This window comes from Hirundo rustica, chromosome 7 (assembly GCF_015227805.2).
Source record: "Hirundo rustica isolate bHirRus1 chromosome 7, bHirRus1.pri.v3, whole genome shotgun sequence".
In the NCBI taxonomy this organism is placed as follows: Eukaryota; Metazoa; Chordata; class Aves; order Passeriformes; family Hirundinidae; genus Hirundo; species Hirundo rustica.
In genome coordinates, this window is record NC_053456.1 from 11,204,667 (window position 1) to 11,218,532 (window position 13,866).

Here is a 13,866-nt window from a genome sequence, read left to right on the forward strand (position 1 = left end):
ACACAGAGCTGTGACCCAATCACTGCAATCCAGAAAAGGAGACTTCTGTGCAGACTTCTGTGCAAGACTGAGCAGATTTATCTTGTCAGAACTCACCCAAAGGACATTTGCTACTGTTACAAAACTCTTAAGTAGTGAATAGCAGGATGAAATTTGGAGTCTGATCTTAAGTTCTTTAGGTCTTGAAGTATAATTTCAAATGTGGAAAAAGTAAGACCTTTTCTTGTCTAATATTGTATTACTTCCCACTGGCATTTGGAAGTAATGTGTAATAAACATTCAGTTGCACCACCATAAATTTTTGGCACGCTCTTACTAAAGGTCACCTCAGTGTAACAAAAGCAACAAACACTTCAGTCTTGTAGACAGGATGGAGAATCCTTATTAGCTACTATTTCACTGCTTTATTTCTTTGCCTGATCCCTTCACTACTTTAGGCAGAAAATCAAATTCTTAACCAGTGAAAACAGAATCTGATGCATGAAAATGATAAACATTTGCTTTATTAAATTACTTTTATACTTCTACAAAGAAATTTTCTGATTTCTGTTACAGAATTAAATGAAGGAAATTCATTGCTGTCTCTGCAGTTACCTAAATTTAGATACAAAAAGGTTGTAAAAAGACCACCTTATTTAAGTTACATAAAACAGGCAGAGAATAGACAAGTTCCCTTAGGAATCTTGAGGCTCAGAAATATAAAGTCCCATTATACAATGAAATTAAGAATTCAGCAATGTGTTGAACAATTGTAAACTGTAACTGCACGAGTGGACCACATTATTCAGCAGTTTCCTTAAAGGTATGAACTGTGAACTGAACAAAAAGTGTCGCTGACACAGCAGACCTCATTTAGTTGTTCTCCCTTTGACTCCCTCCAAGTCAAAGTTGTGAGATCAGCATTTAAATGATAGGAAGGAAACTTGCCTCCATAAATATCAGAAATTTCTCCATTCTCTAGCTATTTATATAAAGTAACTAGCTGTTACAAATCAGTTTCAAGTAAAACAGGTGGCTGAGGCAAAAATAATCAAAATCAGATCATACACAATTTTACTGTAAATACAGTAATTTGAAAGATAAACACATAACCATAGCACTGACAGGATATCAATGCTGTTGTATTCTAGACATGATGTGTCAGTAGAAAATTAGGATGTCTATTATCAAAATTGAGGACATTCATTCCAGTCTCTGGTAATCTAATCTTAGTGCAAAACAGATGCTAAGACATATTTAGCAAAAAAAGGTGGTACATTTAAGGCAAAAAAGTTGTTCAGTCATCACTATCGCTTCCAGATTCACTCAGCTGCAAGTCATTTCCTAGAAGAGAAAGAGTCAATATATTAGTCATTTTCAAGGAAATAATTTTCTTCTTTCAAGGTACTCCCTTTCCCAATGAAGGCATACAAAAGCTAGTAGCAAACAGGTAGAGGGGCTGGACTCGATGATCTTTCAAGTCTCTTCTAACCCAAACTATTCTAGGATAAAAGAATAAGTAGGTATGGAACCAAACTCCCAGTGACAGAACCTTAGAGAGATCACTTTTCTACAGTTTTAAAATCTTGGCAAGGAACCATTAGCATATTTGCACAAGGGCATTTACTTAATATCACCAGATCACAAAAGACAACACCTAGCTATCTCTGCCACCCACATTTTCATGCTTCACAAGTGGAAAAACTGCTGGTGAATGCAGTTTTATGAAAAACAAGTTGTTGGGTTTTTTTGGAAACACATCTGAATGCTGCTCAGCTGTGCTTCAAAACAAAGTGGTGTCTCAATCAAGAAGAGCAGCTCTTTGACATACCACTTAAAGATGTATCAGTGACCTACTATTTCAAACTGGTTTTGGAACAAGTGAGCAAACAAAACATCAAAAGCTATTTTACACAGCACTTTAATTTGGTGGCTCTCTCTCTCTATATATATATATTTCAAAATGAGGAAGTAGAAAGACTACACTGTGCTTGCTGTGGATGTCCATAAGCTCAAGGGGTGGAAGGAAGGGAATCTTCCCAGTGGGACAGATAACTAACAAAAAGTACAGCAGCATGTTCTACATAATCTACATCATATCTAGCAACTTCCCACATGTTTTCACGAGTCTGTTCCAACTGGTATGCTTTTACCCACACCTCCCTTGCCAAACAACCATTACAAAAGAAAAAAACAATAATCTCAGGCTGTGCAGAAATGGCCTAAAAACAAAAGAAAAATCACTGAAACTGAGAAAAAACTGAGTCAACACACTATTTTCACATGTCCTTTCCTCAGCTGCAGCACCCTTCATAAAACCCCTTTTGCAGGTGGGTGAAAAAGTAACCTCAACTGGGTAAACCCCACAAGATATTCAGATTGGATCTTTTATTCTCAGGCATATCACTTCTGCCAGAACACTGGAGCCTTTAACATGGCTGCATTTAGCCTTCCTTTGTTTTCCACTGTGTCACCAACAAAGCTTAGAAAGTGGTACATGCTTCTCTGCGACAACAAAAACACTTTATGTAAGAATAGTGAAGATGGTTGTTTCCAGTGATCCTTAAAGTATTACTGTAGACAATTTTTTGTTTCCAATCCTCTATATACAGAAAAAAATTACAGCCATATTATTTTAAGATAAATTTAAAAAGCAGTTTAGAAAGAACAAAATCAAGTTATTTGTCAGTAATTATTCAGAACAATGTAATACCCTAAAAGATCTTTCAAGACAGAGAATGGCATTGGCAAATTAAACTCAAGTATTTATCACTCAAAGGAGAATTACAGTGAATTCTTAGAAATCCCAGCCCTGTTATGCACTATCTGCTTTATGGGAAGACAGAGTGTGAACAAGAAGATAACCTGCCAAATAGTGTTTCTGCGCCCTTCAAAAGTTATTTCAACACAGTTAATAGAAATTACACAAATCCTGTAACACCAGCCAAAAATACCAATGCTTGTGAAAACCAGCAGATGGGAAAAGCAAGAACTCAAAGTTCCAAAATCAGAATTAATACCTTAGGATTTACTTCAGGCTAAACTTTCTGCCTTGTTTTTGCAACCCTATCTCCAAAAAACACCTTCAGAGAGAGGGAAAAATAGCACAATCTAGAGCTGGTGGCTTTCCGATGGATTTGTTGCAAAGCCAGAAAGCTCATTTAATGAGGACCCTGAAGAAACATCTAGACTGTTGGACTTATAAGGCAGCAATGAAGTGAGGGAGAACTGTTGAATTGTTTTCATGGTGCCAGCTGCTTATTAGAAATATTAATTGGGGAAATAGATTGCACTACAAATTACATTTCCTATGTTTTTAAATCAGTGCATGTAATATATTCAACTGAATTCTTGCTAGTTAGAGGGGACAGGGAAACTCGTAGGAATGATCACTGTTTCACAGGTCTTAGCGGTCTCACCAACACCAAACTAATATAAGGGGAAAATTATTACTTGTCAAAGCTATGTTTGTACCAGCACCAAGCATCAAAAGAAGTGAAGTTGTGCTGAATACAAAGTACCTAGCACAAGGCCACAGAACAGCCCATCTAGGCTGGGTTTTCTTTGGAAAGTTACTTTGTTTAACATAACCCTTGTTTAAACAAAAAGTAGACATAAGGCAACATATGATCAAATATTCATGAAGAACAGATTCATTAGTGCCGCCGTTTACAGACGTTGTCAAAAGGCAAGTTGTGAGTCTATATAATCAGCTTCTGAAGGCAGAAAGGAGAAGAAGCAATATTTTGGGAGTGAGGGGCAGTCTTGAGCCCCAGATTCCTGAAGAGGAAGATATGTATCTGACAGAAGTATTTAGTTACCATGCTCTAGACACCACCTCCTCCATTTTCCAGCTTCTACACGCAAGATAAAACTCTGCTCTCTAAGCTTCCTCCAACCTTCTCCCTGCACACAGGATGTCAAAGAAAAACTTCACTAATTCCTTGGTATGGCCCTGATTCTACAGAGGTGCACAAAACTAGTCACAGACATATGCACACACACCTCAAAGCAAGATTAGACAAGCAAGCAGCTTGTGCTGGCATTTGTTGATTCAATATTTAATTTTTGCAAAACCTTATTTGAGATTGAAGAAATGACTGCACAAAATCTGACTGAGAACTCTTGCCATTCAAAGCAGAACAATGTGCTATCCATTTCATTCCTCCAGGTTTCACTCTCCTGCCAAATTCCCCCAGCGACAGAGCTAGAGAAGAGCAATCACCTTGGAAGCAGCTGCTTTGATATTTAACTAGTGGAAGTGTCTTGTAAGTGATAACTGTGCTGGAAGACGGGCGTGGAATTGTTTTAAGCAGTAACGTGTCTGTAACCATAATAGAAGTAAAAGGCAATCTCAAGAGCTGGGCACGCTCAGAGGCCTAAGGTTACAGGCAGAGGTTCTACCTGTCAACATGGTTCTCAAACAACATCAAGCCACCAAATTCCCCTGAAACAGTCTTGATGTTGTCATGATTTAAGCAGCATTTTCTCCCTATGCTGGAATTGGTGGACTTGACCACCTGTATTTCTCACTGGAAGCTTTGCTACCTGAGATTCTGTCATTGGGGATAAAGTTTAATCACATTTCCATAAGAGTTTTATTTAAAGTGTGGAGAACGAGAAATCTCATTTGTCAGTAAGGGTTGAAGTAAGTGGTGCTCTGAAGTTACGCAAATTGAAAACATGAAGACATTGTTCTCTGCAGTGACAGTAAAATGAAAGCAGCATTTAGTTCTCTGCACATGAAGTCACAGGACATTTCAGTCTGATCTTATCTGTTAACACAGTACATAATTAAATATCAATGCAGGTTATTTAAGTATTTAAATACTAGCTTTAAAAAAAAAAAAAAAAGAAAAAAGAAAAAGAACTGTCATTCATGTTATCCACTAGGAGCTAAAATAAAAGTAGATCTGCCAGAGTCTAAAATTTCAGTATAACAAGTTTACATATAAATGATAAACCATAATGATCTTAGGCTGCAAACCAGGGTTGATGTAAATCTCTTCAAACCAAGATCTGGTAGCTAAGCAGGTAATTAAAAATGTAATCATTTTGGAAGAGTTATCATAGCTGAATACTCAGACACTTCTGTGTCTGAGTACTGTTATTTAGGTAATGAGAGTAAGTTTCTTGACCTAGTGTTTTGTTTTGTTTTTTTTTTTTAATGTGAGTGTTTTCCAAATATTCCTCTTTTTTTAATACATTGAGCATTCAATTCCAGGCTGTGTATCAACACTCTTGAACATCACAGCTACTCTTCAAATTACATTTTTAGTTGCCTGAATGTGTGGAATAAGATAATATCACCTGAAAGCAAATCACCTCCTTCCTTATATGCAAAGGACAGTTTTGCCATGTTGGTCAGTGGAACACTGCCATGAATAATTGTAACTGACACAGCTAAGAATACACCATCTTTTCTGTAACTCAGAGTATTGCAACCATAGGATCCTTCCCATAGTTCTAATCAAGAAATTACAAGCATATGTTTAGGGAGTGCCCTGTTAGTTCAAGTATTTTCAATACAAAATTACTGTCTCCAGTTCCAACGTATAGAACTGGGAGGAAGCCAGAACAGCTTAGGAAATATTTTCAACCCCTTCAGCTTTAATTTAATATATCTGTGTGAAGCATGAACCCTCTAGCCCAGTGTCTAATTCAGCCTTCTGCTGAACAATCAAACCCTAGCAATACTTCCCACAGTTTTAATTATAACAGAGACATACTTAAAAACAATATGGTTTCCTTTCAGAATCTTGATGTCTGGAATCGTGCACTAAGAAAAGAACAGCCTTTGTACTTACGTAGTGTATTCATCATATGACCACTGCTCTCTTGGGATCTGTTATGACTGGCATCTTTGTCAAGAACAGCCTGTTGCGGTATGGCAGACACAGTGGGCTGAGGCTGCAAATACGGCATTGACATAGGAAGAGAGGGTTTCATTTCCTCATCTTCAGAATCACTAGAACTATTTTCACTACTTGATGAAGAGGACGAAGAACTTTTAGAGTCAGATGAACTGTCAGAGCTACTCAGTTGGTCCATGATACTGGCTTCTGCTTTTAGCTCTGCAAACAATAGGATTTGTTTCTCAGTTTACATTCACCATAGTTGAAATATAAGGAAGGGGGGGAAAAAGGAAAAAAAAAAAAATCAACAGACATCAGGCACACACTACCGCAACTTTAAAAAACCTTAGACCAAACCCACCAAAGCTCTCCAGAACAAAGAAAAGGGCACAAGTGAGTATCCAGCCTGTCACATGGTTTTCTATTATCACAGCTTGAGCACTTTCTCCCTTTCAAGCCAAGTGTCTCCCTTTCAAGAACAAGGCTGACTGTGAACACAAATGCTTAACCCCACATTCCATGGGGTAATGCATCCCACATAGCCTTTAATTTCTGCAACTAGCAGAAAATGTTCTCTGTTTTCCTTAGCACCCCAAATATGTCTTTCACTGACTAAAATTCCAGTTACAATCCACAAATCAGTCACTGCAAGATGTTTGCAGCTGCACCCAAAATGCCTCCCAGCAGTTCAGCATTACAATCAGTACACTTGTTTGGACAACGTGACATTTTGCTCAAAATCAAGTTAAGCATGAAGAATATCCAATAAAAACCACCCAAAGTTTATATTAGGAAGATTTCTCCAAATCGTTGTTTCATTACAGATTTGGAAGTGTGAATAATCCTGCACAGTATGCATTTCTGACATAAGTCCAACATACAGAAGAAGTTAATCTTTGCAGAAGGAGACACATAATAGTTGTGCAAAACATGAGTGCTGAGAGGAGTCTGACACAGACCTCTGAATTATGGTGAAGGGGGGACTTGAGGAGTTATACAGAGTGCAGAAGTTCATTACTATACAATATTGCAATTACCTAGACATTTGTTAAGGTGGTCTTACAAGCTCTTAGAATACTTCAGGAACAGCTTTGATATAGCAAACACAATAAAGCAAGTAGGAGAGTAGCTCATCTCTCTTCAAATTTACCCAGTACAGTACAGGTTGAAGGTGAAAGTCACCAAGATGCAAGACAGTGCAAAGCTTAAGAAAAGAAGGGAGAATGAAAAAAAAAAAAAAAAATTAATCTTCAATGAAACAGACTAAGTTATCAAAGGCGATTGTAAAGGAAAGGTCATCTTTATCAAAGGCCAGTCTAAAAGAAAATGGTGTTCAGGAAAAATGGCACCTAAAATAGTGCAGCTATGGCTACAGGGAGAAATTAACCCAATGTTAGGAAAGAAAAGAAAGAACAGTGAAAGACTGGATTAGTCAAACATAAGGAAAAAAAGAAGGGGAACAGAAAGAAAATAAGAATCGAAAGCATCTAAGCATCCTTCTTTTACTAAGGACATATATAAGAGAACATGATCCACCACTCATCTGGAGCTGTAAGACACCTCACTGAGAGATACCACTCAAATCCTAAACATTCAATTCCACTTCCTCCTAAGCAATGTCTAACATAAGAAAAAATTTAAGTGAATGGTCAATGCCAAAAGCTGAGAAATAAGATCTCCGCCTTCAATTTTGATATAATTTATATTAAATAATTTTGACCAGTGAAGGAAGAGTTGTACATATACTAGAGGATAATGGCAGAATGAGCTTCCCCTCCACCCCAGAAAACAAAGTTAGTAACAAGTTCCAGGCAGTGTACTTAAGCAGGAATAGTCAGTTACACACCCATGGGATGAAGAATGATTAGGCAGGCAACATTTCTGAAGAGTCTGAGAGTTACAGTGGATCCCTACACATAGTTCTACCACACAACGCTGTGCGGAAATGACTTGATGCTCTTTGGTCTTGTGATACTACAAACGTGATGCTATTTGTTCTTTGTGTATAAAGATCAATAGTGCCTGTAAGGCAGCCTTCTTGCTCACATAAGCACTGCTAAAACCTCAGTAGGTATGTTTAGGGTCTATATTTTAGGAAGTTTTTGGACTCATTGCAAGAAAGCTAAAGGAAATTGAGAACAAATCAGGGATTTAAAAAGGAAACTTCTAAGGAAAGATTGAATCAACTGGTGTCATTTTGCATAAAGAATGGGAAAGACAGAGGAGTTTGAGTCTGTGAAGGACTGCTCAAAAGCAGCGGAGTAATGTGCTCTGCACTTGAAGGATAAATATGAAAGTAGTAGTAGGCTTGCTGTCAGACTGTTGGAGAACCCGGACAATAGGGAGAGCAAAGCCCTGGAATGTCTTGCCAGCAGGTACAAGGATCTGTCAGTGGAAGGTTCTAAGAACAGGCTAAAAGTTACATCAGAAGAAATCTGACTTTAGGACAAAAGGATGGACTAGATTACTTGATAATATCTCTACCATCCTTTTCAATTTTTCAGCATTTTAAATAGTACTCAAAATTGGACTGGCACCACACAAGAGTTTGGTACATTGGTAGTCACTTTGGAGACTTTTCAGTGTTTGATACTACAACTCCCCGCAAAACAACAGACCACCTAGAAAAGGCAATTTTATTTCATGTGCTCAAGTTTTCCTTCTTCTTTGCAACCTTAGATGAATTCTAGTAGTGTACTGCAATATAGATTGCTGGTCAGAGCTTAAGACCAAAATGGAAACAAAAACCATCTTCATAATGATACATCTAAAAAAAAACTGTTTAAAGGAATTCAGAACAACTTAGGAAGCAGATGTCAGTTCCAGTCAATGAAACTGCCACCTGTCAGCATTTCTGTAGCAAGTAATTACCACCTGCCATCTTCCTTGTCCTCCCAAAGGAAATAAGGCCTCCTATTAAGTGAAATATGAGTGTCACACCAAACCAGAGTCTCTCAAGGAAACAGTACATAGCACTGCCCAAGGGTTGATTTATGCAAGCTTTCAGCTGTCTTTTTCATTGGAACTCATCTTCCACAAGGCCCTATCTGGTAATTTAAAGTGGGTGTTGAGTTGTAAAGGACTGTAACATATTTGCTGAGTGCACAGAAAGAAAAAGGAGCAATGTGAAAATGGAAGTGACTTAGTTCCAGTGCCACAATACAACCAACCATATACTTGATTAAAGTAGCAGTGGAAGACAGAGTTAAGGAGACAGCAGCAGGATCCTAGGCATTGTTAAGCTTAATGGTTCAGCTGGATTTTTACAGCAGCAAGCTACAAAGCTTTTTTACCCATTTGAGCCCAAGTGGTCATTTCCATATCAGAGTAAAGTTGCTTGTACAATCAGCCTCTAGTGTGAAACTCAAATAACACAAAAGAAAACAAAAACACAACCTACACACAGAAAAACGTCTTGAAAACTAATTGCTTGTTAACAGCAAAATTTCTGAGACTTATGTGCCAGTGGAGCTTACCTCGTTCAATATCATCCATAGGAGAGGATGGAAATGTTTTTTCTTTTGATGGAGAGTTTTTAACATTGTTTGGAACCTTCGTTGCATTTCGCATTTGCTGCTGTTGCTGCTCAATGCGAGACTGGACTTTACTACTTCCTTCAGCTCTGTGTGTAAAAGGAAAAGATTTTTAATTACTAGAAGACAAGATGCAAGGAAAAAAGGTAAGAACACAGGGGATATGGTAGCATGGAATTATTTCTCATGCCTTTCTAAATAGCCTCATTAGATTCTTAGGTAAGTAAGTTATTATACTAATACACATAATATATTAATCTTATACTATTAATATCATATAATATAATTAATATAATATATTTCATATCACATAGTATATCATTTATATATATATATATATATATATATATATAGGGGGGGGTGGGTGTTATACAGTGCTAATAACTTTATAACACTTTGTCAGTTGATTTGGTTTTGTACCTTGGTCCCCAGGATCACTTAATAATAATTCTGCTGGAAGTTATTTATTTGGACTCAGCAGAAGAAAAAGAAAATATTAAAAAACTTGGTATGAGAAAAGCAAGTCATTAAAATTACTGAGACCTGTCACAAAACTTTTTTTTGTTATTTCCACATTTACAAGTCAGAAGACAGTAGGCAAGATACTAGCCAAACAGATCTTTTTTTTTTTCTCCTTCTAAACTCACCAGAAAAAAGTTACTATTTCTTTCAATAATATAACGTGTTTTAGTTAACAAAAAAATAAATTTCCATTTCTTCAGCAGTCACAACTCAGAAGATGTGGAGTCAGTTTGCTGAGAAATGAGGCTTTTCACTCATTTGAACAAAGCCAGTTACTTTCTAAAATTATGTTTTCCTAAAAATAGTAATATGTAGTTATATATCTCAATTTAGACTCATTAACAAATTGATTTTAACAATGAGTAAAGCAGTTTGTTTCTCCTGTAAATCACCCACCTGGTTTTTTTCACAGTGATGTTGCTACTAAGTTTCTCTAGGCGACATTCTCCAGTATCATGGTTGATAATTAAGATACATTCTTTTAGGTAAGGCTTCTTTGAGCCCTTGAACACAGTCACTGGTGGAGTTGAGCCCTATTAAATCAGAAGTCCAGTAAGTGTTACTCCTACAGTCATTTTTCTTAGAAACAGCAATCCATCAGTGGTGACAAGTTCACTACAAGTGATCATTTCTAGCCATTAAAAATGTTATTGGTTAATTCAATTTAGATTCACAGTAGCCATGTCCAAAAGCAGCTGCTGTTTGACTAGAATGGGATTTTACTCGCTTAGCTTGGCTTGAAACTGATTAAATGCTTATTTCCCAAAGAGAGCAGGCTCTCTCCAGGACTCCTCACCAAAAGGGGTTTCAGTTCCCCTATCAGCAGAGCAGTAAAGCATGGCAGGTAGTAAATTTTCCCTTTCCAGCCTTTCCTGCTTTAGAATTGCACTAGAGCAATAAATACCAAGGGGAAACTTGCACTGCCAACATACACATGGAGCTTTTCTGTGTATACAACACTTCTGGGTCATCCTACAGCATATTTCCAGTGCAGCAAATACACTTAAAGTTACAGTGCAGCTGTTTAGCCTTTGGGTCTTTTGTAATCTTACATTCTTAGAGCAGTTGTTTTTCTACTCTAAAAATCACCCAGGCAGCTCTGAAACAGCACTAAAACTTTATATCCTTCCATAGTCAGGATATATACTTGGGACAACAAAATAAATAGTTCCCTTAAGCTCATCAGTCTTCAGCCACATCCACTCACCTCAATATTTGGCAGTGTTATTGTCACCTGTTCACCTTTGCCAACTTCAAGGTCTCCTTCACAGGACATATCAATAGATGCAGGCTTAAAGTCATCTAAATAGAAAAACAAACTAGATTATTTACAGGCTTTTCAGGAATCTTATAAATGCAGGCACCACTTAATTGCAGTTGGAGGCTATTAAGTAAAAGCCTTTTTTGCTAGTGTATCATCTACCATTCCCCTGAGCAGATCATTCCGTAAGTCAATAGAATTCAAAGCCAAGCTGCTTTTCTCAGGATTCATTATAAGTGTTTAAATCTTTTGGTTAAAATTAGAAAAACACCTTAGGTTTTAATGGATAAAAAGGCCAAACAAGCTGTGTTATATTTCAAAGGGTAAATTCTCATGTAATTATTTTCAGAAGAATCAATAACTACTTCTTGAAAATATTAATCCCAAACATGGGAGATGTAGACAAGTGACTGAAAATGCAAAGAACATCCACTCTCACTAAGCATTTCTCTTTCTGTTTCTGACTTTACTGTAACAAGCAGGTCATAACCTGACAAAAACTTGTTGTTTCAGTGTAGTTATTTTTGTTAAAAGTGAAATACCTTCCGAATTTAACCTTGATTTTGTTTCTTTCAGCATCAAAGGTACTGGTTTAAATAAGTTTTGAGCAAAAGAGGGTATAGATTTCTGGTCCTTTTCAAAACCCCGAGACATTGCAAACGTGCATGTGTTCAGGCACCAGCACGGCAGCTCCATTACGTGCCATTACCTACAAAGTATTATTTCCACCACAAATAAATTGGGAAAGGCTACAGCCAAACCTCTGCCTGTGCCGGTTTAGGGACACAGGGGGACATCGAGACGTTCTTCAAGGCCTGCGATAACACATGTGGGGTTGAGCCCGCGGCTCCAGGTAAGGCAGAGCCAGTCTCGCACCCGGGATGGAGGTGCCCGGCCTCGCACGCCGGAGACGCGGAGGGGACCCATCGGCCGGCACACGCTCCATGGCCACACCTCGGCACACGCTCCTCGCCTCGCTGCCTGCCCCATCTCACGCTGCTGGTCCCCGGCGGCGGCATTCCTGCAGCTGGGGAGCTTCCCAGTTCCCGAAGTCGGCCGGCAGCCACGGGCCGGGCGGCACAGACCGCAGCTGGGAAGCACGGCTCCAGCCAGCACACCGACCGGGCAGGAAAACCAGGCTGCAGGAGCTGGTGGGCAGGGCTGTGCGCGCAGCAGGAGGCTGGCAGCTCACACACAGGTGACACAGCCCCTGCTAACCTACTTTAGGGTAAACCCCTAAATGTCGTCTTACAGGAACAAGCACACGACAGTTCCAAAGTTTCTCATCGAATCTGAGAATATTTGCTTTAATGTACGGCCACCGGGCTGTTAATACTTGAGGAAATGAAGATATTGATACTTCCAATCTTAACTTCTAACCAGCAGCTGTTTTCCTTTTTACTCAACTCTTAGAAAAAGTCAGGTGTCAGAGGATATTTCTTTTGCATGTGCATTTGATAGAACTGATGAACGTGCCAGTTTCTATGTCTCATTTGTTGGAAAGGAAGAGAGATTTCAAAACAGATTTCAGAATAAATCATCAAATTACAAGAGTCAGCACTACCTCTCTAAGGGTAAGAGGTACCAGACGGGGTTGTTAGTATTCTTTAAAATTAGGATAAATTTCAAACTGCGGCATTTGTTTAAATCCATTTATAGCTTCCCCCCTCCTCTCCTCCGCTTTCACGGTTGGAAAGGATCTGCCTAAGTGCCGTTCCCTTTGCTCAGAGAGAGCACATTACCCATCTAGCACACAGGACACTCTCCAGAGAACATACGCGAGACTGAATCTTGGGGATATCGGTCTATAAATAACCAGACAACAAAACCAGAAGCTGCAGTCCTAAATTACCAAGGACTATAATCCTGAGAGCATTTGTTTCCTAGCTACCCTCAGAATCTTTGAGCACACACCTCTCTAGATAGTAATTATGTACTCAGGGAGGGTGTACTGGCTCCGTGATTAACACCGCCTGCCTTTAACCTTTGATTGCTGAATTGTACGGAACTTCGAAAAACTGAGCGCAAAGAAAGAAGACAGAGCCATAGGTTCAGCTTGGCTCAGCTTCCAGCAGAACCGCAGGGAAACACTATAGAAAAGGCATTAAAAGCGAAGTTAGTGCCCAGCGGATAGCGAGGGGCAGCTCTAGGATGCAATGGCCGTACGTGCTTCCAGCACCGACTGAAACCTGCACCGCTCCCGAAATCCCGGAGCAGCACTCAGCGCCCAGCCGCGCCCCAGAATCCCGGGACAGAGGAGCCACCGAACGTGGCCGCAACCACCCCCCGCCCTTCAAGAGACTGCGGGGACCGGGGGCCGCCGAACCCCTCCTCGACCCCCGCAGCCCCTGGGAGCTGCCCCAATCCCGCACTCACAGCGGACGGTGTGGAAGGCGCAGCGCGGCTGCTTCTCGAAGCTCTCCCCCAGCTTTAGCACCCTCGCCTTGGGGTCGTAGAGCGACGGGACCGCTCCGTTCATCGCGGCAGCGCCTCACACCATGGCGGGCCCCGGGGCCGCCGCCGCCGCCCGCACCGAGCATCCCTCACGCCGCCCGGGCCGGCGGGACCCGCCCACGCGGGCTCCGATAGGCCGCGACGGTGGGAGCCCGCCTGCCCCGGGCTGGATTGGTCAGCGAGCGCGTCACTCTGCACACTCCCGCCAGTGGGGTGTCGGAGGCGCCGGCCCGCACGCGGATATGCAAATGTACCCTCCTCC

The 13,866-nt window shown here is 40.0% G+C and overlaps 1 protein-coding gene across 1 annotated transcript; it reads right to left on the reverse strand.

The window, feature by feature from the left end:
* Positions 1–488: 488 nt before the first annotated feature.
* On the reverse strand, positions 489–13,708 carry EAF2 (ELL associated factor 2). The gene is made up of 6 exons (XM_040070355.2): positions 13,527–13,708; positions 11,097–11,191; positions 10,286–10,422; positions 9,311–9,456; positions 5,787–6,053; positions 489–1,323 (listed from the first exon to the last, which is right to left on the reverse strand). Exons 1-6 carry the CDS (start codon positions 13,627–13,629, stop codon positions 1,277–1,279), a joined length of 795 nt encoding a protein of 264 aa, XP_039926289.1. The 5' UTR covers positions 13,630–13,708; the 3' UTR covers positions 489–1,276.
* Positions 13,709–13,866: the final 158 nt, after the last annotated feature.